At 45.2% G+C, this 25,956-nt stretch overlaps 1 protein-coding gene across 5 annotated transcripts in view; it reads left to right on the forward strand.

Annotated features, from left to right (window-relative positions):
• Window positions 1-25,956, forward strand: part of GTDC1 (glycosyltransferase like domain containing 1) — a 345,909-nt gene that overhangs the window by 276,375 nt on the left and 43,578 nt on the right. For all 5 annotated transcript variants that reach the window (XM_068245867.1, XM_068245869.1, XM_068245868.1 and 2 more), the window contains one exon: window positions 2,275-2,419. In XM_068245867.1, coding sequence (XP_068101968.1) covers window positions 2,275-2,419 — 145 coding nt within the window. The remainder of the gene's footprint in view (window positions 1-2,274; window positions 2,420-25,956) is intronic.

A 25,956-nucleotide genomic window follows, 5' to 3' on the forward strand; every position in this document is an offset into this window, starting at 1 on the left:
TGTCAGTACCTGACAGATGCTTATATGCCTGTAGGGCTGCTGCTAGGGACAAAGGACCCCCCACTTTACTTGATCTCTTCAATGTGATTTGCAAATCCATTCCCCTCCCTCTGCTCAGTGTAATGGTGTGCCCATGTGTGTCTGTGGGTTTAACAGCCATGCTTCCTCTCCAATTGCGTACACACAGATAGTGTGCCAGGAAAATGTGGGTGCTGGAAATAGCTGCAAGTAGCATATCAGTATAATTGCTGACATTCTACTGTTGGGCAGTGGTGATTCCAATTTTACCGATACTTTACTAACACTAAACCTAACTCTATTCTTAGATGAGCACTACCTATGCCTAACCCTAACCCACTCTTCCTACCGATGCCTAAACCTGACTGGACTCCTCACCAGCGCCTAACCCTAACCGACCCACTCACCAATACCTAACCTTAAAGTGAACCTCCGGACTAAAAATCTACTCAGCAGAACTGAAAAGACTTGGTGTTTCTTTAACAGTTTCACAGCATCAGAACTTTGTTTTTCTTACCAAAGCATCATTGTTAGCTGCATTTTTATCTAAGCTCCACCCATCAAAGAAAAAAAGCCCAGGCTTTTTTTCCCTGATGCTGTGCAGAGCATGATGGGATTTCCTATGTTGTTATTCACGTTGCCTAGCAACTGGGAGGGGTGATCAGCACACAGGACAGTTGGAACTGTGTCTCACGCTCCCTGTCACCTCTTTTCAACCAAAAAGATGGCTGCCATCATGAAATCAAACATTTGCCTGTTCTTTTAAAACAGTGTGGGGAAGAGATTATATTACCTATCTATTTTAACCACTTCCACACCATGACATTTTATGCTGATCTGTGCAGCGTGGGCTCTCCAGCCCACAGCACAGATCAGCTAGCAGCCAGGGCGATCAGACTTCCCCCCTTTTTTCCCCACTAGGGGGATGTCCTGCTGGGGGGGTCTGATCGCCGCCGGCTGCTTGCGCTTGCGGGGGGGGGGCTCTTCAAAGCCCCCCTCCGCAGCGCTTCCTGGCCTCCTTCCCCTTCCCTCCCTCTCCCTCCCCCTGTGAGCGGCGCAGGACGGAAATCCGTCCTGCGCCTGATGGGATAGGCTTTAGCCTATCAGATGCCGGTGATCCCCGGCCAATCAGAGGCCGGGGATCGCCGATCTCCTCTACGGCGCTGCTGCGCAGCAGCGCCGTATACATGTAAACACCGGGGAAGATCTTCCCCGTGTGTTTACATTTACCCTGCGAGCCGCCGATCGGCTCGCAGGGTGTTCACGGAGACACCCTCCGTGAGCTGACATGGAACGGCCGCTCATACGAGCGGCCGTTTCCATGGTATACACTTCTGGATTCAGGGGCGTGTATATACGCTCCGAGAATCCGGAAGTGGTTAATTAACATAACTAATGTAACTTAATGACAGTATGTTTGTCTAGGCTGGAGTTCCTCTTTAACTGACCCCGCACTTATACCTAAGCCTAACTGTCATGTCATCAACACCCCCCCCCCCCCCTCCCATATCTGTATACATAAACAGCCACTATATACATAAAATAATGTGCATCACAGAAGTTTGAAATCCCCATAGGTGCCCATGTTAATTGCTATAAAGGGAAATCTTAAACTCCTGCGGTGCCCAAATTTCCCGTTTCACATCCCATCAGCAGTGAAGGGAGGGGCTGAGTAGAGTGAACACCATGCTCTTCTCATAGCTGGAAGTTTTGGTGTTCAGGAGATCATATTTGGGGGAAGAGGTCGCTACCACAAGGGTGGTGGGTGGGTGTTGAGAGGGAGAGTATTTATATATACCGGCATGTATATATATATCGAAAAGTATTGACAGAAGGGCCGTTATGACTTAATAATTCTACTGTTAGATGCCAACATGTCCCCGCCATTCCCTTTTGTTGGTGAAGGATGGAGGAATGCTGGTGAAAATGGAGGCGTTCAAACTCATGCTGAATTAATTCAATTCAATTGGCCTCTTTGCGTTATGTGGATGCTACTTGCATCTTCTTTTAGTCATGTCACCAGCACCCCATAAATAATTATCCTATAGAAAAATATCATTCTAAATGAACCATGCACTGATTCAACCAATGTGCTGCAACAACAGTCCATACCGATGTTGAGGGATCCCACTGCTTAGGTAAGTATTCAGAACCCCCCTCCCTCCGGTTCAAAAGTTTGCTTTGAGAAGGTGTTCTTGCCTATTAAGGTAGTGCATGCATATCCTGTAGTTACTGTGTTATCTTTATACATTGCAGAGATCTTCTCCGCAGCCAGAGAATTCCTGGGCTCGGCAGTCTTACATTGGGGTTTCCTGCCCGGCAAGGAGGACTACTTCCGAGTCCTGTGCGAGGCCGACATCGTCGTCTCTACCGCTAAGCATGAATTCTTTGGTGTGGCCATGTGAGTCCCTCTCTTTCCATTCATGAGAACTGCATAGTGGTGGTTTCAATTGTAAACTCAATGAGTGCGATTTACCAAGGTTGGGTATAGACCCGTGAAATGGGTTGCAATTTTGGAGTTATGAATAAAGTGGGTTTTTTTTGCTGATAACTTACCGTTTTGGGTCTGCTTGGGGAAGTAAGTCCACCACTACCTCCATTTTAAAACGGTTTTTAAATATTTTACTCTATTCTGGCACCCCTGTTCAAATACTTGTTCAGCATTACTAAGGTTGGAGAACAACTGAGAAGGTAAGTGACACAACCTGGGCTATCTTCTATTAGGTTACAATTACACAAGCTGTAAACTAATGTATGCCATGTCATCACTGCTGGGAGTTCAACGGTGCACTTAATACCGCGGTAGTGCCCCATCTATTTTGTGTGGTAATTTCCCATAAGACACCTGGACAAGGGTCCAAAAGTACTGCCTGAAGTGACCATCGAGTGTTGCTATGGCAGCATTGCTCCATTGCTCACCTGGCGACAGGATAGTCCATGAAACATCTGCATATATGTGAATTTAGTTTTGGGTTCGAAAATTTTGAAACCTCATTTGGGTCATATCAGATAATCTCCTGGATTGCTGCTAGTAAATGTAAGCTACTTTCACACCGACATGTTGTGCTATTATTATGGTGTTGCATTATTGTTGTATTATATTGCTTCTGACAATATAATTGCATAGATAATAAGACAAAAAAAAGGAGGATTTTTTTATGCCACTGGCAAGGCCATTTTATGGGGCTGTCAAGATAAGATGCAAGATTTTATATAGGCCTCCGGAGGCAGAAGGCCGTAGGGAAGGTCCTCCAGTCAAAAAAATTAGTCAGGTTCCACAGCTCCATTACAAGTGATGTACAGGCCTCAGAGTTGAGGCACAGAGCCCGGAGGAGGTTCCACTGGTCAAAAAATATTACAATATTATTTTGTTAATAGGGTACTTTTTCAAGAATTTCCGAACAACTTTTGCGCTATCAACTATATTGATAAACATTGACCTTAAAGGACCACTATAGAAAAAATATAATAGCGATCCCAAAGTGTCAGGCCAGACCGCGGGCAGATAGCATTTAGGTGGACAAGCCAAGGTCAGGTCAGGCAGTATTTAGGTAATTTTGTGGACAGGTCAAAGTCTGGTGAGGCAGCCTTCAGGCAGTAGGGTGGACAAGCTAAAATCAGACAGTATTTAGGCAATACTACAGACAGGTAAAAGTCCAGTCAGGCAGCATTTAGGCAGTATGGTTGACAGCTAGGGTCAGGCAGCATGTGTGGACAGGTCATAGTCTGGTCAGGCAGCATTTAGGCAGTGTGGTTGACACCCAAGGTCAGGCAGCATTTAGGCAATACTACGAACAGGTAAAAGTCCAGTCAGGCAGCATTTAGGCAATATGGTTGACAGCTAGGGTCAGGCAGCATTTAGGCAATATTGTGGACAGGTCAGAGTCTGGTCAGGCAGCATTTAGGCAGTGTGGTTGACACTCATGGTCAGGCAGCATTTAGGCAATACAGCGGACTGGTAAAAATCCGGTAAAGCAGCATTTAGGCTGTATGTTTGACAGCCGGGGTCAGGCAGCATTTAGGTAATATTGTAGACTAGGTAAGGTGAGGCAGCCTTCAGACAGTATGTTGGACAAGCTAAGGTGGATATATGTTACAAATATTTTTTCACTAGAACTCTAGCTTTCATTTAAGAGGTAAAACTAGCTATAAATATTTGTTAGGACATCTTACACGGGTCACCAGTAAACACTAACTTTCATAAAGGAATACATGTAGTGATAAAATTGAACAGCATTCTTCAGAACTGAAGGAGTTAACAATTCAGTTTGGTACCTGCGAGCTGGATGTCAAATTTATGATAGCCTATCTATAAGAAAGACTTATTTATGTACCCTGACTGGTCCCCTTCTTCACCTCAGCATATTTCATTGCCACTTGGCACTCATACCTATGTGTGTTCGAATGATGGCATCTTGGAGGAGACACTGTGTATGTAGTGGTTGCTGGGTGGAGTTGCATTTGTTTGGCCCAAAAGGAACCACCCAGTGTCCTTTAGATACTTCTGTCTCATCATGCTTTGCAATGAAATAATAACAAGCCTGACACCACTGTGGTAAGTTAATTAGCGGTGTCAGAAAGTTCAGGCCAGGTGACAGTTGAGATGTTGGGGAAAACAAGATTGAGTTATGATTTTAGAACTTTATAAGTCACAAAAGATATTTCATGTTGACAACAACAGATGCAGATATCATATTTTTTACTCTTTTTGCGTAGATGTAGTCTTTAATATAGTTTATGAATATAGGGACCCCCAGAGCACTTTGAGAAATATTTCCAGTTTCAACCTCCCCCCAAATCAGCCATGAGAACATCATCCGCTTGCTGCCGAGGTCGGGCGCCATGTGACATCAGTTGGGTGGAGCACCCGCTATAAACAATACTGCATGTTTATTTTCAGGACTCGAGTTGACGTTGATTTTAGTCTTTTTTTTCCAGTAAATATATATGGCTCTTGTTTTATGATATTATCAGAGGCTGTGAGGTAAGTGGATCCAGCAGTGATTATTGGCTGCCGGCTGTGACGGCTGTGGTTTACACGCATATTAATATTTGAATTATTGCTGCTCTTTGTGTACATGTTCGGCAATCATTAACAGCTGTACCTCCAGAATGAAATATCTGCGGAATCCGCATTAATGACAAACATAGGAGGGTAGATGTGAATGAACATTTAGCAAAAAAAAGTTATGTAATGTCTATTTTGTAACGCTTATTTATTTTTTTCTTTACCGAACAACTCTCCCAATCATCAGTCGTTCTGGTTCTGACTTTTAAAGTTAATCTGAAGAGGGACATTAAGTAAACAATAGATAGATACGTCAGTTGACAGAAGTCTCTGGAGAGTCCAGATGCTTCCCCCATCTTCCTCAAGCCCACCGATCCAGCGCTGGGACCCTCTAAGCATATCCGACAAGAGCTTGTGACTGTACTACCATCTGTGCACGAGCATAACTGTACTGCACATGTGCGTGTACGGAAGAGCTGGATTTACCATAAGGCACCGTAGGCACATGCCTACAGGCGCCTGGTGGTGGAAAGGCATCTCACTCCACTCCCCTAGTGCCTCCCTCCCTTCTTCCCTATGCAGCGTTCCGAGCAGAGCATAAGTCATTTCTTCCAGGCTCTGCTCCCTTGTCTTTTCATGCTGCTGCGGCAGAGGTGGCCATGCCAGGGGTGCTGAAATAGCCCCACCCAGTCTGTGCAGAGAAACCCTCTCCCTGCCCCCTATACCCCTAGTGTCCACTCCCCCCCATGCTTTGCTTTGGCCCAGTGTGAGGAAATAGTGCCCAATGGTCTGTTGTTCCTGGACCAAGACAAAATACAGATGGGGCCCTTACAAGGATACACTCCTAGGAGTCCTGGGTCACTATGACCTTGCTGGGCAATCTGTTACTAAGGGTAAGAAAGCAAAGAGCAGTGAGTGCAGGACGGATGCAATTTTGGGGTCCAATAATTTTTTTTCTGGCGCTGCATCCACTTTCATTTGGAAAGGGGCCATCATTGGAAAATTGTTCTCCATACTGGATTCCAGTTCTATAAAGAATTTCTGGCCAGTTTGCCAAAGCTTATTTCGAAACGTTTAAGTTACCATGTGTACTCGACTATAAGTCTAGAAATTCAGGCCTGACTCACTAAATAAAAGTATAGGGATCAACTTATACACGAGTCACAAGCAAAACTGAGCACAGTGAGGAATCATTGGTGCTCATCACGACCTCGGAATCACAGGTTACGGTGATTTGAATCAACTTGAGTGATTACGAGCTCGGAATTGGAATCCGTGATCAGCCACGATCCGTAATTTCATTCGCAATTGACCCGTAATCACAGCTTCAGCCGGAATCCGCCCACCGACTTTAACGGTTAATAGCAAAACCCCCATACATGCTAGACACACCAAATTTGCAAGGTATGTTAAAGGACCACTATCACCCAAATCCTAAAAATGTAAAATACATGTGATGATGATGTTATCCATTCAGTCGTGTCCGACTCTTGGCGATTGGGTTAGCTCTCTCCATGCTGTCCGATCTTGTGCCATTTCTGCCAGTTGCCTTAAAGAGAAACTCCGACCAAGAATTGAACTTTATCCCAATCAGTAGCTGATACCCACTTTTACAAGAAAAATATAATGATTTTCACAAACAGACCATCAGGGGGCGCTGTATGACTGATTTTGTGCTGAAACCCCTCCCACAAGAGGCTCTGGTACCGTACGGTACTCTGGGCAAACTGCCACAATGTAACAATGACACACACAGGAAATGGCTGTTTATAGCTGTCTGTTAAAGCCAGAACAGCTACATAATCTGCCCACAGTAACAATGTCACCATGTAATACATGTCAGAATGTGAATCTGGGAGAGGAAAGATTTTACAATGAGCAAACTCTGACTAAATCATGTATACATAATTATTGTAAAAATTAAGCACCTTTTTATATTAAATTATTTTCACTGGAGTTCCTCTTTAAGCTCAATCCTGTGTCAGCTTTGATCGTGTCAAGCTAACGCGTTCTCTGGTGGCCTTGTCACCTTTTGCCACTGATCAGTCCTAGCATTAGGTCTTTCTCTAAGGAATTTGATTGCATCACATGGCCGAAATATGTGAGTCTGAGTCTGGTGATCTTGCCTTCCAGTGACATGTCTGGTCTTATACGCTACAATACTTCATTGTTCGTCATTCTTGCTGTCCATGGAATGCAAACAACGCCAGCACCACAACTCAAAGGAGTCGATTTTTCTTCTTTCTGTTTTTCTTTTCTTAGGGTCCAACTTTCGCAGCCAAAAATACATGTAAAGACATACAAATAGGAAGTATGTTTCTTCCAGAGTAAAATGCGCCATAAATTGGTTTTCTCCTATGTTGCTGTCACTTTCAGTAGGTAGCAGAAATCTGACGGAACCGACAGGTTTTCGACTAGCCCATCTCTTTATAGGGGATTCTCAGGGTTTTGTTTATTTTCAAAATCATATAGTGAGTGGCAGTTGCTCTGTCCAACTGCCAAAAAGTGTGCAATCAACAGGGAACCTGACCAGCATCATTGTATAAATCCTTTGCAGGGAATGCCTTTATAAAGAATAAGAGCCTTACTGAGAATCCCCCGTAAAGAGATGGATTAGTCCAAAACCTTTCAGTACTGTCAGATTTCTACTATCTACTGTAATGCTGGGAATGCACGGATCATTTTTGAGGTGATTAGATGGTTTCGATAGATAATTTCCGACATGTCTGATCTCCCTTTCGATCCTTTCGCCGCTCGATTTCTGATAGAAGTGAATAGAAAAAGATAAGAGAATCGACTGCAGAATCGAGCAGCAAAAATGATCAAGAGGAGAATCGAGCCGCAGAAACGAACCGTGTATTCCCAGCATTATTGACAGCAACATAGGAGAAAAGTAATTTATGGCTTCTTATTTGTATACGTTTACACGCATTTTAAATTGTACAATTTTTCGCAATAGTGGTCCTTTAAGAAGAACAGTGGGAACAAGAGGAAAAAAGCTCCCTCTATTAGGGTGACAGCGTGGTTGGGCGGGGAGGGGAGCGGGAGCCACGGAGGACAGAGAGGGAGACACTGCTCAAGCTATACTTGGTGTAGCAGAGCTAAAGCATCTTTGAATTTGGCTCCAAGGTTTCCCATTGGTCTGTCAATAGACCAATGGGGAGCCTTGGAGGGAAATTCAAAGATGCTTTGCCTCTAGCTATACTAAGTATAGCTAGAGCTGCACAGGGACAACGGTTGCGCGGGTCAGCTGAGATCTTCAATCAAGGTCGCAAGATAGAGGATATTGGCATGGGACTTTTCAGAGGATATTAGCATGGAAACATTTTTTTAAAGGTACATGTAAAACACCTTATCCCAGCTGAAGACCTACCTGCCCTGGTTCACGCATTTGTATCCTCCCGACTAGACTACTGCAACGCCCTGTTAATCGGATCTACAGATAAGGTTCTGCGCCCCTTACAGCTAGTACAGAATGCTGCAGCCAGACTCCTAGCCAATGCCCCCCGCAGCTCACACATCACCCCAGTACTGCAAACTCTTCACTGGTTGCCAGTAAAATGGAGAATCAATTTTAAGATCTGCCTGCTGACATTCAAGGCTCTACACCACATGGGACCCAAATACATAGCGGATCTATTGGAACTTTATGCCCCTCCACGCACCCTCCGCTCTGCCAACAAGATGAAGCTGGTTATTCCCAGGATACACTTAACATTTGGTGCTCGGGCCTTTTCCTATGCAGCCCCTACTCTATGGAACTCACTTCCACAATCAGTACGAGAGGCTCCTTCTCTGGACAGCTTTAAAAAAAGGCTAAAAACTCACCTCTTTTCCCTAGCCTTTGAGACTGCATAATGCAGGGTCACAGCGCTTTGAGTCCCCAGGGAGAAAAGCGCTATAGAAATATTATTGTTATTGTTATTGTAAGTATTTCTGGATAATTTAGAATAATAAAGGACTTTATTTGTTGTTGTGTTTTTATTTCACTTAACCCTTTATGGAAATGAGTAAGGGACACTATGTACCCCTATACCCATTTCTCCTGGGAGGAGGGGCAGGAATCTGTGGGTTCCCTTCTTAAAGGGGACTCCCAGATACCGCCATGAACCCTCCCCCAGGCCTTCATCAACCCCAACCTTCTCCTGGGGCACCGGAGGTGGGGAAGAGCCCCTTGTCCATGTATTGGACAAGGGCTCGGGGGGGAGGGGAAGGCTTGGTTGCCGCTCTCCCCCCGGAGCCCTCCCCATACCATGGAGAGCGTAGGGACGCCCTGGAAGCCCCATGGAAGTGGCTACACTTTGGCCAGGGATCGCTATACAGCTGCAATATGGCTGTATAAGGATCCCTTGCAACTTTAGTTATTTTTTTAAATAAATAAAAAAATGATGTGGAATCCCCCCTCCCGAACCTCTTTAACCCCTTGTCCCCCATGCAGGCTGGGATAGCCAAAATGCGGAGCCCCGATCAAGTGGGGCTTCGCACCCTGAGCTATACCAGCTCGCATGGTCCATGGTACCCCCGTCATGAAATTCATTGCTCTTTCTTTTGATATATGTAAATGTACACTACCGTTAGGTTGATGCATTATCTGTTTTTACTGCATTTAAAGTATACTTTTTCCTTTTGAAACGTTTAAATCGATTTTCTCAAAATCTTTAATGTCTTTTTGAAAAAAAAAAAATCCTCTGGTTCCCACTGTTTTTCTTAACATACCCTGAAATTTGTTGTTTCTAGCACATGTGTGGGCTTTGCTATTAACCGTTAAAGAGAATCTGTATTGTTAAAATCGCACAAAAGTAAACATACCAGTGCGTTAGGGGACATCTCCTATTACCCTCTGTCACAATTTTGCCGTTCCCCGCCGCATTAAAAGTGGTTAAAAACAGTTTTAAAAAGTTTGTTTATAAACAAACAAAATGGCCACCAAAACAGGAAGTAGGTTGATGTACAGTATGTCCACACATAGAAAATACATCCATACACAAGCAGGCTGTATACACCCTTCCTTTTGAATCTCAAGAGATCATTTGTGTGTTTCTTTCCCCCATGCAGTTCTCATGCACTGAAGTTTCAGGCTGCTCTTTTCTTCCTGCAAACAGCTTTGCCCTTGTCTGAATTTCCTCAGTATGTGAAAGCCCAGCCAGCTCAGAGGACGATTTATCCAGCTTGTAAAAGATAAGAGAGAAGCTGCCCTAATCTAAATAATACACAGGCAGTGTGCATAAAGGGGCCTGGAAGGGGGAGTTCATAGCAGAACCACAACACTGAAGAACTTGGCAGCCTTCCAGACACAGGCCGACAAGTCTGACAGGGGAAAGATACATTGATTTATTACAGAGACTGTGATAGCAGAAAATGCTGCTGTAAGCCAGAACACATGAGAATAGCTTTTGGAACTTGTAGGATGATAAAAAACAGGATGCAATTTTTGTTACGGAGTCTCTTTAAAGAAGAGCTGTCAGCCATACTATTTCAAAAAAAAAAAAACACATATAGAAGTAGATAAATACTTGCTCTACATACATAACATCTATTGCACTGTCCACGTTTTGATTTTAGTGATTTTTCTACAGTAAAAAAGAAAAAAATCCTTCTTAGCATTTCCCATTTTAAGTGTGGCTATCTTGAAGCCAATCCTGATGTAAATTCCTCCCTTACTCTCCTCTGCCTGATTGTGTATGCATTGCCCGTCCTTCACTATATAAAGTGCACTGTCTCAGCATTAGTGATGATCGAACACCTAGATGTTCGGGTTCGGTTAGGGTCGGCTGACGTCATCCAGCCCGCCTGCCCCCTCCCGCCACCAGGGGCGCCGGTCCTTCCGAGAGTCGGCCTTGTCCCCGTACCCCCCCCCCCCCCCCCCCCCGCGTGGCTGTCGGGAGGACCTGCGCCTCCTGGTGGCGGGAGGGGGCGGGCGGGCGGGCTGGCTGTATGACGTCAGCTGAACCTAACCGAACCCGAACATCTAGGTGTTCGATCATCACTACTCAGCATGAGAAATACTTGCCAGACAGAGAGGAACAGAGGTGTGGGAGGGGAAAACAGGAGGGAAAAAGGTTTTAGCCAATCAGGCTGCATTAGTTAAGTCTGAAAAAAAAGGACAACCCAGCATGCCCTGCAACTTACTTTTTGCACACCAAATTTTGTGTCTACCAAATAAGAGTCAGATAAACTGGGGAATGATCATTTATCAACAAGAAAAGTAATAGTAATTTTAACTTTTGGATTACCTCGTTAGCATCCTTATTACTTGTTTACCAGAGAAAAATAAAGAATTGATTTTTGATTTTATGCCTGACAGTTACTCTTTAAAGTAATCATGGGTAATCACGGATTCCATTCCGTGATTACGGTTGTAATACGAAATTCTGAATTCGAATTCAGAACTCCAATTCTATCCGATTATGGCCAATACGGAGGTGGGTGGAGCCGTGATCGAAACCACTCAAATCCAGAATTGGGGGTATCTGAGCACCCCTTTGTGTAATGCATGTGCTATTTGTGACATTCACATTTGCAGCAATTTACCCAGTGGTAAGTAACACTTTCTTGGTAAAGGAAATGACCAAAAACCAAAGGTCTGACACTCCTGGCCACAACAATTAACAAGGAAAGGGGTAGGGGGGGAAATACTGGGCTGCATGAGGAGGAATAATTGCTGCACTTGGGGGCCTGGAAGAGTCATTGGCTGCACTTTAGGGATGAGGGGGTTAATGATTGCAATACTGTATGCAGTGCAATCATTAACCCCTCATGGGCCCCTTTAAGTGCAGCTGTTAATTATTCCTGGTCCCCAAGTGCAGCCATTAACTTTGCTTGGTAGACTTATACTTGAGTCCATAAAAAATTCCAGCTTAACAGGGTCAAATATTGGAGTTGACTTATACAAAAGGATATACGGTTACATCACTAAGAATCTGGCTATTTTTGTGGCGGGAAAAAGTAAATGAGTTTGCCCAGCACTAATTACAAATAATAAGTACAAGTAACTCAAAGCAAGATATCTTAAATATTTATCTAATCTGTTCGGGATCCAGAGCTTTGACTCATTAGGATGCAAAAGGAAGAGAAAAAAAAAATGAAGAGTTTTAATTGCATCAGCGATACTTTAACAGAGACCAGGTACCGGGTCTCCCACCAGCCGTGGGCAGATGGACCTACACTACTTCGGATTTTACGACGCCTCATTTACCCAGCGTTTTGAAATCCTTAATGGGCACAGCTGGCAGTAGAGCGCAGGTTTGATACGAACAGTTTAGACATCTTTAGATGTAGCAGATGGAAAATTTTACACAAATAAAGTAGGAGAAAGTGTGCAATTAGTTGTTTTTTCTTTTTTTTTTTCTCCCCCCTCTGTCTGTCGTTGCTTCTGCATCCTAGGTTTTTAAGCTGAGAACATCACCGTAGTGGGTGGTCACCATTCCTCTCCCCAGCAAATCCCAGCCTTCTCCTCCACATAACATTTGCTGCTGGATGCATGCCTAGAGTGAAAAAACTTTTTGTTTGTATTGAGGAAATCTAAATAGGGGTAGAGTGATGAGGGGAGAACAGTTGGAGAGACTTATTTGACATTGTAAATAGAGTAATGCTGCTTTGTTTAGGCTTCATCACCAATATCATATTCTGCAAATTCAGAACATTTTAAAGTGCGTCGAGACTGCTTGAAATAAATGCAGCAGGCTCAATGTTGAGATGTCCAGGTTACCGTTGCTGAAAACCCTCTGTGGGAGATACAGCCACTTCCTATTTTAAGTATTTTTTTTTCTTCAAGGCACAGCATTTGTATTACTTTTCCGCAAACACCAAGTTGATAAGAAAATGCAAAAGCCTTGTACATACCCTACATCAGGGGTGTCCAAACTTTTTAGGCCAAGGGATACATTGCCATTCTTAAAGCAGGAGAGTTAGCGATACTATGCCAGGGGGAAAAAAAAAACACATATATAAGTAGATAAATACTTGATCTACTTACATAACACATGTATTGTACTGTCCACGTTTTGAATTCAGTGAATTTTATATAGTAAATGAAGAGAATTCTGTTGCTGGTGGGAACCATGTCTTTTGCCCACAGTTTGAGGCTAAATCCTGATGTCATTTCTTCCCTTAACTAGTCACCTAAGCCTTGCTTGTAAACACGAGTGAGCAGAGGATCATGTTTCAGCTAGGCAGCAGTCTGCTCAGCCAATCGGTGAGAAGCAGAAATGTGGGAGGGTCATTGGCAATGGCACAGTAAAGAGCCTGCGAGACTGAGAAAATATAACAGCAGAGAGATTCCTGAATAGATTGGAGAGCTTGTACTGCAGGGTGAGATTTCTGGCAGTATTTTAAACACACTGCAGTGTTTAAATAGAATTTGGTTTTGTGGCTGACAATCCCGCTTTAAGGCTCACTGCACACTGCATGCGATTCCGATTTTTAATCGTTTTTTTTACATCCGATTCCAATTTTTAATCGTTACTGCATGCTGCGTTTATTTCCTCCGTTTTTCTGTTGATTGCATTCAGGGGAAATCGGAAACGGAATCGCAAAACGGATTGGCCGTGTGCAGGGAACCTAAGAGTGCGGCAGATGCCACTAGGTACACTATGCCTGTGAAATTTTGTCAAAACATTTGCATGGGAACTAATCCATGTACAGTTAGCACAGAGGCAGCTGCTAAACGGTAACTCTTACTGCTGCTGGCACAAGTTTCCATCAGTCTTAAAGAGAAACTCCAACCTAGAATTGAACTTTATCCCAATCAGTAGCTGATACCCCCTTTTACATGAGAAATATGATGATTTTCACAAACAGACCATCAGGGGGCGCTGTATGGCTGATATTGTGGTGAAACCCCTCCCACAAGAAGCTCTGAGTACTGCGGTACTCTGGGCAAAGTGCCACAATGTAACAATGTTCACAGACAGGAATTAGCTGTTTACAGCTGTCTCTAACAGCCAAAACAGCTAGGAGCAGCTACATAACCTGCCCACAGTAACAATGTCACCATGTAATAAATGTCAGAATGTAAATCTGGGAGAGGAAAGATTTTACAATGAGCAAACACTGACTAAATCATTTATCCATAATTATGGTAAAAAATGAAGCACTTACTTTACTACATTATTTTCACTGGAGTTCCTCTTTAGCTGTACCTACCGTTAGATCCCAAAACAATGGTAGTAGAAAAGGGCCATGAGGGAAATATGACTTCAGTAGGGATTCAATTGTGATCGCTCTAAAACACGTCAAACTCAAGGCCCGCGGGCCGTATCTGGTCTTCCTCACCATTTTATGTGGCCATCAAGAGCTTAAAATATGAATCATTGTAAGCAGTAAAATAACGATGGCACACTGCCTTCCCATTCAAATGAGAATAGTTACCTTACTTGGTTTGAGTTTCTTGTATAAATGTTGAATCTTCATAAACAACTTCGGGGGATAGTCTACTTTAGGGCACCCAGCAGGAATATTGATAGGGAACAGTTCTCCAATTACAGTCCCCTCTTACAGCACAAAGCATTGTGATTTACCTAATTGTGTGGGCGTAGTTTACTACAACCTATTGGGAACCTAGCTGTCCAAAAGGGTTTCCTGCTGTGTCCCCTAATGTAGACTATGACGACCCGCCCACGGGGGCGGCCGTTCTGAAGACAGTATCCTCGTGTGTACAGTCTGTCGCCAGGCTGATAAGGCTGGCTTTGACCGATCAGTCTGTCGGCAGCCTTATCAGCCTGCTGACAGACAGTACACACGGGCAAACTGTCGTCAGAAAACGGCCGCTCCGCGGACGGGTCTAACAACCCGCCATTTGAAGGAATCAGGCGTGTGTACGCACCTTTAGTCAAGACTATATACTCTGGAAAGCAGTGTGAAAGATTTGAGCTCTGAATAAATACAAAATAAATTGAATACAGTAACTTACAGGGAAACTAGCCGAGCCCGGCGTTTTCCTTTAAATGTCTCAAGAAACGTATCACCTATTTCCCCCAGATCTCCAGGACGAGCAGCGGCAGACATAATACGAAATACGATTTACAATAACTAATTGTAATCCCATCTGCTAAGTATGACAACATTAGCATTTGCATTTAATTAAAAAAACCCTTAAAGCAGCCACGTTTTAATCACTCCGATTTATTTACTCTCCGCCGGTGTCACTAGTTTTAACTTTTTTCATTCTTTAATAATGAGGGATTTTTTCCCCCCTTCTTGCACACATTAAAAAGGAGGGGGGGAAAATCCTGTCGATAATTAGCCATCTACTGTTATTACCAGATTCAGGTGTCACAAGTCTGTCTCATCCTCATTACAGTACAAAAAAAAAGGATATACATGAAAAAAAAACCTCACCTATTGCATTCATTATGAGGAGATAATGTAGCTCGGAAGCTGCTGAAGCCCTCCAGAAAGGAAACTCATCCGGGCGAAATTATCTGCTAATTATATTTAGAATCAAAAGTCCAATAAGTATTTGCAGATAAATTGTATGAAGAGGACAGAATAGATCTGAATATTGAGATTCATAGATTTAGCGGATGATTTGTTAATTGCTATGGAGAAGGTCATTTGGTGCCCATTTATTGCGCAGATGAAGTGTACTCTGTTCAGTGATTAACCCGCTTGAGGCCGGGCCCAACCCTCTCCTGATTAGCTGCGGTGACAATAAGCCGTGCTGGTCCAGAGGAGGGTACAAATGCCACCAGGAGGCACCTGCCAGGGCTTGGCATAGTATGCCGGGGTTTTCAATGACCCGTAAAAATAAAAATTGATGAAACATATGTCATTATATGAACCAATTTGTCTCTCGCTACTTATCTCCAGGAACTTCAAGGGACTCCGAGCACCTCTCATGGGTATGCCTTCAAGACTCTGACTAGTACTGCAAAGTACTTAAAGATGCATACCATTCTGTAGCTTGTGCTCTCCTCTTTACTTGATGCCTGAATCGTCATTCTACACCAAATAGTTTTCGTTTAATTTCAATATAAAAATCGTGACTGCCATCTTGGCTATGTTGTAACTTCCGGGTCACCCCTGTCTTCTCTGTTAGAGAAGTGCATCACTGAATGAAGCAGGAAGAGGAAGTGACACGCATGGCCATTGCAAGAGGCTACTCCAGAGGGGTCATAGCACGACTTTGTTGGAAGTTGTCTGTCTCAAAGGCATGCCCATGAGAGGTGCTGGGAGTCCCTTTCAGTTTCAGTAATATTATAATAAGTGTGTAGGTTATTAGCCTTCAGCACCTGATCCAGGTGGTGGGTCTGCCACCAAAAGCTTCCATGCACTCTGATTTTCTGTCCGTTTTCTTTCCCTCAGCCTTTGGAATTCCATTTCTGCCACAAGGCCGTGTTGATAGTTTTTGGTCATCCCTGGATTACCTTAATACTTGCTATGTCTAGCCAGCGTTCCTTGATCCACCACCCAAGGCGGCTTCTGATGGGAGACCAACAACTTCACACAGGCTTTGTTTCGATTTAGCCATCGTGTTTGGTTTTCCTGTCAGGCCTTCATGGCTACCGTAGAGGCCCAGGGCCTACAAAGTCCACACCATACTTCACCCCAACAGGAGTTGTCACCATGAGGAGGTAGCAAGCTTGGAATCCTTCTCCGGGTATCTAGTATACTCTAGGAACTGCAAGACTGAATTTAAAGAATAAGTTGGCTTACAACAAATACATTTGTAAGCAGATTGGAGGCACTGGTCTGTCACCTTCATGGTTGATGCTCTGACCATAAACTCCCTGGCATTGTCTATTCTGTCTCTGCTGAAGAGAGCGTATACACAACTGTCACTGTATGGGCAAAAAATTAACACCATAAAACTAGGCGCTCTTAGCACCTATCAAATTGGAGGTGCCCCTTCTATATAAATGTCATATAGTCTCTGCAGAAGGTAGCGCATACACAACTGTCACTGTATGGGCAAACAATTAACATTCATGCTAAATCCAAAGTCTATAAGAGTCCACATCTGCCAGAGTAAGATTTATGGTCTTCACAGGTTCCTTGCTATCTTCCTACTACCTCCACCAACACCCTGTGAGCAGACCCTTACCAGAACCAAAGACCTCCACTATTAGTGCTTTGGGACACTTCTGGTCGTCCCCCACCACACCAGGATAAGACTTGTCACCCCAGAGTTTCCTTCTTCACTCAAAGCAGATTAATCTCCAACTTCCATATAAGCATGATCTCAAAACAAATACAGTGTTGTGAAAAACTATTTGCCCCCTTCCTGATTTCTTATTCTTTTGCATGTTTGTCACACTTAAATGTTTCTGCTCATCAAAAAACGTTAAGTATTAGTCAAAGATAACATAATTGAACACAAAATGCAGTTTTAAATGATGTTTTTTATTATTTAGTGAGAAAAAAAAACTCCAAATCTACATGGCCCTGTGTGAAAAAGTGATTGCCCCCCCTTGTTAAAAAATAACTTAACTGTGGTTTATCACACCTGAGTTCAATTTCTGTAGTCACCCCCAGGCCTGATTACTGCCACACCTGTTTCAATCAAGAAATCACTTAAATAGGAGCTATCTGACACAAAGAAGTAGACCAAAAAGCACCTCAAAAGCTAGACATCATGCCAAGATCCAAAGAAATTCAGGAACAAATGAGAACAAAAGTACTGTAATTAAGATCTATCAGTCTGGTAGAGGTTATAAAGCCATTTCTAAAGCTTTGGGACTCCAGCGAACCACAGTGAGAGCCATTATCCACAAATGGCAAAAACATGGAAGAGTGATGAACCTTCCCAGGAGTGGCCGGCCGAACAAAATAACCCCAAGAGCGCAGAGAAAACTCATCCGAGAGGCCACAAAAGACCCCAGGACAACATCTAAAGAACTGCAGGCCTCACTTGCCTCAATTAAGGTCAGTGTTCACGACTCCACCATAAGAAAGAGACTGGGCAAAAATGGCCTGCATGGCAGATATCCAAGGCGCAAACCACTTTTAAGCAAAAAGAACATTAAGGCTCGTCTCAATTTTGCTGAAAAAAAATCTCAATGATTGCCAAGACTTTTAGTAAAATACCTTGTGGACCGAGAAGACAAAAGTTGAACTTTTTGGAAGGTGCGTGTCCCGTTACATCTGGCGTAGAAGTAACACAGCATTTCAGCAAAAGAACATCATACCAACAGTAAAATATGGTGGTGGTAGTGTGATGGTCTGGGGTTGTTTTGCTGCTTCAGGACCTGGAAGGCTTGCTGTGATAGATGGAACCATGAATTTTACTGTCTACCAAAAAATTCTGAAGGAGAATGTCCGGCCATCTGTTCGTCAACTCAAGCTGAAGCGATCTTGGGTGCTGCAGCAGGACAATGACCCAAAAAACACCAGCAAATTCACCTCTGAATGGCTGAAGAAAAACAAAATGAAGACTTTGGAGTGGCCTAGTCAAAGTCCTGACCTGAATCCTATTGAGATGTTGTGGCATGACCTTAAAAAGGCGGTTCATGCTAGAAAACCCTCAAATAAAGCTGAATTACAACAATTCTGCAAAATCTGAGTGGGCCAAAATTCCTCCAGAGCACTGTAAAAGACTCGTTGCAAGTTATCGCAAACACTTGATTGCAGTTATTGCTGCTAAGGGTGGCCCACCAGTTATTAGGTTCAGGGGGCAATTTCTTTTTCACACAGGGCCATGTAGGTTTTGAGGGTTTTTTTCTCACTAAATAATAAAAACCATCATTTAAAACTGCATTTTGTGTTCAATTATGTTATCTTTGACTAATAGTTAACAGTTTTTGATGAGCAGAAACATTTAAGTGTGACAAACATGCAAAAGAATAAGAAATCAGGAAGGGGGCAAATAGTTTTTCACACCACTGTACCTCACATAGTGTAAAACCATAAACATTTATTGTAGTATAAAAAGCAATTGCACTCACAAATTGCACTCTTAAGTTTCCAGCATAGAGTTTGGTTACGTGCTCTATCCCATTTAGTTAGGCCCCAGCTGGCACTTGTAGTTCCTCAGTTGCAGCAGAATGGCATGCACTTCCACTACCGCCGCAGGTCAGGACGCCGTTCGATCGCCCTCGCGGTTCTCTGCTTTCAATTCCGCATCCAAAACCCAGCCTTATGTAAGCCTGAAGTGTCCCAAAGCGCTAATAGACCTAAATGGAGGTCTTTGGTTCCGGACAGTGTCTGCTCACAGGGTCTTGGTGGAGGTAGTAGGAAGATAGCAAGGAACCTGTGAAGACCATAAATCTTACTCTGACAGATCTGGACTCTTACAGACTTTGGATATTACATGAATGTTGTCTACCCATACAGTGACAGTTGTGAATGCGCTACCTTCTGCAGAGACTATTTGACATTTATATAGAAGGGGCCCCTCTGTCTTGATAGGTGCTAAGAGCGCCTAGTTTTATGGTGTAGCGTTTTTTCTCCTCTGTTTGTCTATGGTTGTCCATTCTGTACTAGCGAAAAGTTACATGATGTAGGTAGGGGCCGTGCATTTAGCATAGAAGTGCTGGCATAATAAAATTGTCATCCTAGCTTGACCACCTAGTAGGGGAGCTTTAGGCCTCTGCCCATTATTCGGTTTATAACTGTATTTACAGTAGAAAGTGGCATACTCCAGGAAGTGGCATACCCTGCTCTGCACTGTGCTTTCTGAGTCCAGGAAGTCATAAATGGTAAAACAAAAGCTCTTAATGCAGTTATTTAAAGAAGTAGTAAAGTGAAGGTAATGTTGCATAGTATGCAGCCTTAACTTCTCCATAGCACTGTAAGCACTGCAGGAAAAAATTCTATGCAGTCTCTGCAATTTCCTGAAGCTTGCTGGACTTCCTGGCCTGGAAGTCCACCTTTTGTCCACGTCACACCTCTTACCCATCCCATTCATGCCTCCACTCGCCCGTGAACATGAGGATGGAAGTGGAAATTGAGTTCATAGTCAAACTCTCTTCTTACGAAATCGACTTGCTGGGTCTCAGCAGAGGTGTTTCTGATAGCAATGAGTTCTTCGAAGGTGCTACATTTGCACAGAATGATCCTCACCACCTGTGAGGCTACAAAGTAAGAGATGCCCAACAATTAGAAAGTTAGAACCGGAGTGTAGTACTCTTTATTCTGTAATACGTTTTAATCCTGGTATGTTTTGGCACCTCTTAGCCTATTTATGTTACCTTAAGGTTTATGCTCGGCACATATTTATGTTTTACACATTCTTCTTCTGGCAGATCAACCATTGCAGATCCTCATTGTTTTCATGCTCTAGTGTAGATTGGTCTACAATTCTCCCATCTACCTTATTAGTGGTTGGCTTGTTGGCTACCTAAAAAGTATGACTAGTTTGCATCATATTCATTTTTTACATGTTCGTCCATGATACTACGTGATAAGTAGCTCTCCTTGTTCCATCTGTTCCCTCTGTTTTGGAGGAACCTCAGTTCCCTTCTCTCTATTCAGGATCCTCTCCTCGGGCATTTGTTTCTCAGGTATAAATGTCCACCTCTAACTCTGAGATGGACCATAAGGTAGCACCACATACAGTAACTGCTTTCTTAAAAGTCAAGAGTTGCAAAATCACATCCATCACCAATACGTTTAGTTTATCTTATGGTTGTAGTCAAAGAAATGGGTCAGTTTCACTTTCCTGAAAATAGCTAGTGTTGGGCGAACATCTAGATGTTCGGGTTCGGGCCGAACAGGCCGAACATGGCCGCGATGTTCGGGTGTTCGACCCGAACTCCGAACATAATGGAAGTCAATGGGGACCCGAACTTTTGTGGTTTGTAAAGCCTCCTTACATGCTACATACCCCAAATTTACAGGGTATGTGCACCTTGGGAGTGGGTACAAGAGGAAAAAAAAAATTAGCAAAAAGAGCTTATAGTTTTTGAGAAAATCGATTTTAAAGTTTCAAAGGGAAAACTGTCTTTTAAATGCGGGAAATGTCTGTTTTCTTTGCACAGGTAACGTTTTTTTGTCGGCATGCAGTCATAAATGTAATACATATAAGAGGTTCCAGGAAAAGGGACCGGTAACGCTAACCCAGCAGCAGCACACGTGATGGAACAGAAGGAGGCGCAGGAGGAGAAGGCCACGCTTTGTGAGACACAACAACCCCGGCCTTGCATGAGGGCAAGAAGCGTGCGGATAGCATGCTTTGTACCGCCATGCAGTCATAAATGTAATAAAGATAAGAGGTTCCATAAACAGGGACCAGCAACGCTAACCCAGCAGCAGCACACGTGATGGAACAGGAGGAGGCGCAGGAGGAGAAGGCCACGCTTTGTGAGACACAACAACCCAGGCCTTGCATGAGGACAAAAAACGTGCGGATAGCATGCTTTTTACCGCCATGCAGTCATAAATGTAATAAAGATAAGTGGTTCAATAAACAGGGACCACGCGGCAACGCTAACCCAGCAGCAGCAGACGTGATGGAACAGGAGGAGGCGCAGGAGGAGAAGGCCACGCTTTGTGAGACACAACAACCCAGGCCTTGCATGAGGGCAAGAAGCGTGCGGATAGCATGCTTTGTACCGCCATGCAGTCATAAATGTAATAAAGATAAGTGGTTCAATAAACAGGGACCACGCGGCAACGCTAACCCAGCAGCAGCAGACGTGATGGAACAGGAGGAGGCGCAGGAGGAGAAGGCCACGCTTTGTGAGACACAACAACCCAGGCCTTGCATGAGGGCAAGAAGCATGCGGATAGCATGGTTTGTACCGCCATGCAGTCATAAATGTAATAAAGATAAGTGGTTCAATAAACAGGGACCACGCGGCAACGGTAACCCAGCAGCAGCAGACGTGATGGAACAGGAGCAGGCGCAGGAGGAGAAGGCCACGGTTTTTGAGACACAACAACCCAGGCCTTGCATGAGGACAAAAAGCGTGCGGATATAGCAGCAATGCTTTTTGCCGCCATGCAGTCATAAATGTAATACAGATGAGAGGTTCAATAAACAGGGACCGGAAACGCTACACCATCCCAGATGTTCATTGGTCATGTTACTTGGTTGGGGTCCTGGAGTGTTGCGTAGTCATTTCCAATCCAGGATTGATTCATTTTAATTTGAGTCAGACGGTCTGCATTTTCTGTAGAGAGGCGGATACGCCGATCTGTGACGATGCCTCCGGCAGCACTGAAACAGCGTTCCGACATAACGCTGGCTGCTGGGCAAGCCAGCACCTCTATTGCGTACATTGCCAGTTCGTGCCAGGTGTCTAGCTTCGATACCCAATAGTTGAAGGGTGCAGATGGATTGTTCGACACAGCTACGTCATCTGACATGTAGTCCTTGACCATCTTCTCCAGGCGATCGGTGTTGGAGGTGGATCTGCACGCTTGCTGTTCAGTGGGCTGCTGCTGCATGGGTGTCAGAAAATTTTCCCACTCCAAGGACACTGCCGATACCGTTCCCTTTTGGGTACTAGCTGCGGCTTGCGTTGTTTGCTGCCCTCCTGGTCGTCCTGGGTTTGCGGAAGTCAGTCTGTCGGCGTACAACTGGCTAGAGGAGGGGGAGGATGTCAATCTCCTCTCTAAAGTCTCCACAAGGGCCTGCTGGTATTCTTCCATTTTGACCTGTCTGACTCTTTCTTCAAGCAGTTTTGGAACATTGTGTTTGTACCGTGGATCCAGAAGGGTATAAACCCAGTAATTGGTGTTGTCCAGAATGCGCACAATGCGTGGGTCACGTTCAATGCAGTCTAGCATGAATTGAGCCATGTGTGCCAGAGTCCTACCAGAATCCTCATCATCCTCTTGTGAGCGTTGTGATAGTTGTTGTGATGCATCATAGTCGTCACCTTCCTCCTGGTCTGCTTCTGCTGACCATTCGCGTTGAATTGTGGAAGTCCAACGTGCACCGCTCTGGCCCTCGTCAGTGGTGGCATGAAATTCCTGCTCCAACTCCAGCTGTTCCTCCTCCTCTTCTTCGTCATAGCTGCTGGGGCCAGCGTTCCCTGAGGCGGATGGCCTGATGTTGGTACCATCACGCTGATCGTTTTCTCCTTCAGATTCCCCCAGTTGCATCATGACAGCTGTTTCCTTGATTTTCAACATTGACCTCTTCAGTAAACACAGCAGTGGTATGGTAATGCTGACTGAAGAGTTGTCACTGCTCACAAGCAACGTGGATTGCTCAAAATTTTGGAGGACTTGGCAGAGGTCCAACATGTTGGCCCAATCGGATCCACAGAAGCTTGGCAGCTGTCCGGATGCGCCTCGGTACTGCGCCGTCATGTACTGGACCACTGCACTCTTCTGCTCGCAAAAGCGTGCTAGCATGTGCAGCGTAGAATTCCAGCGCGTAGGGACATCACACAGCAAGCGATGGTGGGGGAGATTGAAGCGCTCCTGCATCTTGGCGAGTGCCCCCGAAGCAGTACTGGAATTTCTACAATGTTTGGCCACTCGACGCACCTTCAACAGAAGATCGGCCACGCCTGGGTATGTCCTCAGGAACCGCTGAACTACTAGGTTCATCACGTGCGCCAGGCAAGGGATGTGTGTCAGCTTAGCCAACCTTAAAGCGCGAATGAGATTACTCCCATTATCACACACAACCATGCCCGGTTTCAAGTCCAGCGGTGCCAGCCACAAATCCGTCTGTTCCTTTATTCCCTTCCAAATTTCCTCCCCTGTGTGCTGCTTATCCCCAAGGCAGATCAGCTTCAGCAACGCTTGCTGACGCATGCCAACAGCTGTGCTGCACTGCTTCCACGATCCTACTGCTGCTGGGTTAGCGTTTCCGGATGAGGTACAGCTTTGAGATGCGTTGGAGGAGAAGGAGTCAGAGAGGTAGGTGCTGCTGTTGTTATCCAGTGGGAGGGACGGCGGTGCAGCTGTTTGCGGCGTGGGCAACACCCGCGCCGTAGCAGGTGAGGAATCGCTGCCAGGCTCCACAAGGTTCACCCAGTGCGCGGTAAGGGAGAAGTATCGACCCTGGCCGAACGCACTCGTCCAAGTGTCAGTGGTGAGGTGAACCTTGCAGGCAACGGCATTCTTCAAGCTTCGGGTTATTTTGCTGACCACGTGCTCATGCAACTCAGGCACTGCAGAGCGCGCAAAGTGGTAGCGGCTGGGAACCATGTAACGTGGGATGGCCACTGACATCATGCCCTTGAAGCTGTTTGTCTCCACCACTCGATATGGCAGCATTTCGCAGGCCAGAAGCTTGGCTATGCTGGCTGTTACTGCCACGGCCCGGGGGTCATTTGCTGGCAATTTCCTCTTGCGCTCAAACATCTCCGACACAGACAACTGAACCGTAGCGCTGCACACGGAAGGGCTGTTGGTTGTTGTGTTTGATGAACACTGGGAGACCTCAAGAGCACTACTCCGGAAAGTGACAGTGTCAGCGTCGTCTGATGTTTGTGAATGTTGTGAACCACGCAATGGCTGGGCTACTGCTGCTGCTGAGGCGGGTCTGGTGGTGAGTCTGGTGAACCCAAGGGAGGCAGTGTTGCTGGTACCCTGTCCTGCCGCGTTTGCCCACAGAGTGGGATGTTTGGATAGCATGTGGCGGCTCATGCTGGTGGTGGAGAGGTTGTTAATACTTTTCCCCCTGCTCAGGCGAGTCTTGCACACCTTGCAAATCGCCATGGTAACATCCTCAGTGCAGTCTTCAAAGAAAGCCCAGACTTTGGAGCACCTGCCTCCTTGCTGGCGATTTCTGTTTCCTCCTCTTTTGCCTCTCACTCTAACTTCCACGCTTGTGGTGCCTGAAATTGCGCGCCGCCTACCTTGTGGCACAAGGCGAACTCGTGCAGCAGTGGGTTCTTCAACAGACTCATCTGTGCTGCTGCTACGACGGCGATGTTCTCGTTCACAAATAAAATCTGGGTCTCTGTCCACATTGTCCATACCCTCCTCTTCCATCTCCTCAAACTCGTCATATGTCATTGTGGGGGGCCGCCGCCGTGGAGTAGAGCTCCCCAGAACAACCTCTGCGCAGCTCACTCCAACGTCGTCTTCCAGATCTTGTCGGCCGACCTCCTGCAATTGCAACCCCTCCTGCCCAACTTGCTCTGGGATTTGGGTTTCCGAGTCCTCCTCGGACTCGCCTTGTATTTCAGTGCGCGGTGCATTTCCCACAGTTAATGGTTGTGAATCCGGGCACAACATTTCTGGCTGTTCCTCCATTGACCTTTCATAGGTGGAAGTTTGTTGGGCTGGGAATAGCTCCTGCGAATACCCCATTGTGTCCTGAGGTAATTCATAGGACTGGTTATCTGGCAGTTGTGTGCGTGGTGTCGCTGCCGGTTGTGTCAGCTTTGTGCTCACTGGCTCCTTGTAACTGGCTGAGGACTCGGACCTCGTGCGTGATGTGCTGGTGCTGCTTAACCCACTGCTGGACGCTTGAGAGGTCATCCAAGTAATTATCTGGTCCTGTTCTTTTGGATTTGTGAGGGTTGTTGTCCTGGACAACATGGGCGGTATTGAGTGGGTTTTCTTGGGTGCTCCCCTGTGGCCTGTACGTGAACCGTCAGGGGAAACCCCTCTTCCCTTGCCCCTTCCTCTTTCACCGGATTTCTTCCTCATTTCACTTATCCTTACAGTACACGCTGACTGGCAGCAGTACAGTGGCAGTACAGAAATGCTATACAGTACCACTATTCCCAGCAGCGACACAGAGCACAATGCTATACAGTGGCGGGTGAGCGGTGTACTACTGTTCCCAGGCCCAGCAGACACAGAGTGGAAGTAAACACAATGCTATATAGTCTGGCTGAGCGGTGTACACAGAGTGGCAGTACACACAATGCTATATAGTCTGGCTAAGCCGTGTACACAGAGTGTCAGAAAACACAATGCTATATATAGCGTGGCTGAGCGAGGTGCACAGTGGCAGTACACACAATGCTATATTAGTCAGGCTAAGCCGTGTACACAGAGTGTCAGAAAACACAATGCTATATATAGCGTGGCTGAGCGAGGTGCACAGTGGCAGTACACACAATGCTTTATAGTCA

Source organism: Hyperolius riggenbachi, chromosome 7, assembly GCF_040937935.1.
Source record: "Hyperolius riggenbachi isolate aHypRig1 chromosome 7, aHypRig1.pri, whole genome shotgun sequence".
Taxonomy (NCBI): domain Eukaryota; kingdom Metazoa; phylum Chordata; class Amphibia; order Anura; family Hyperoliidae; genus Hyperolius; species Hyperolius riggenbachi.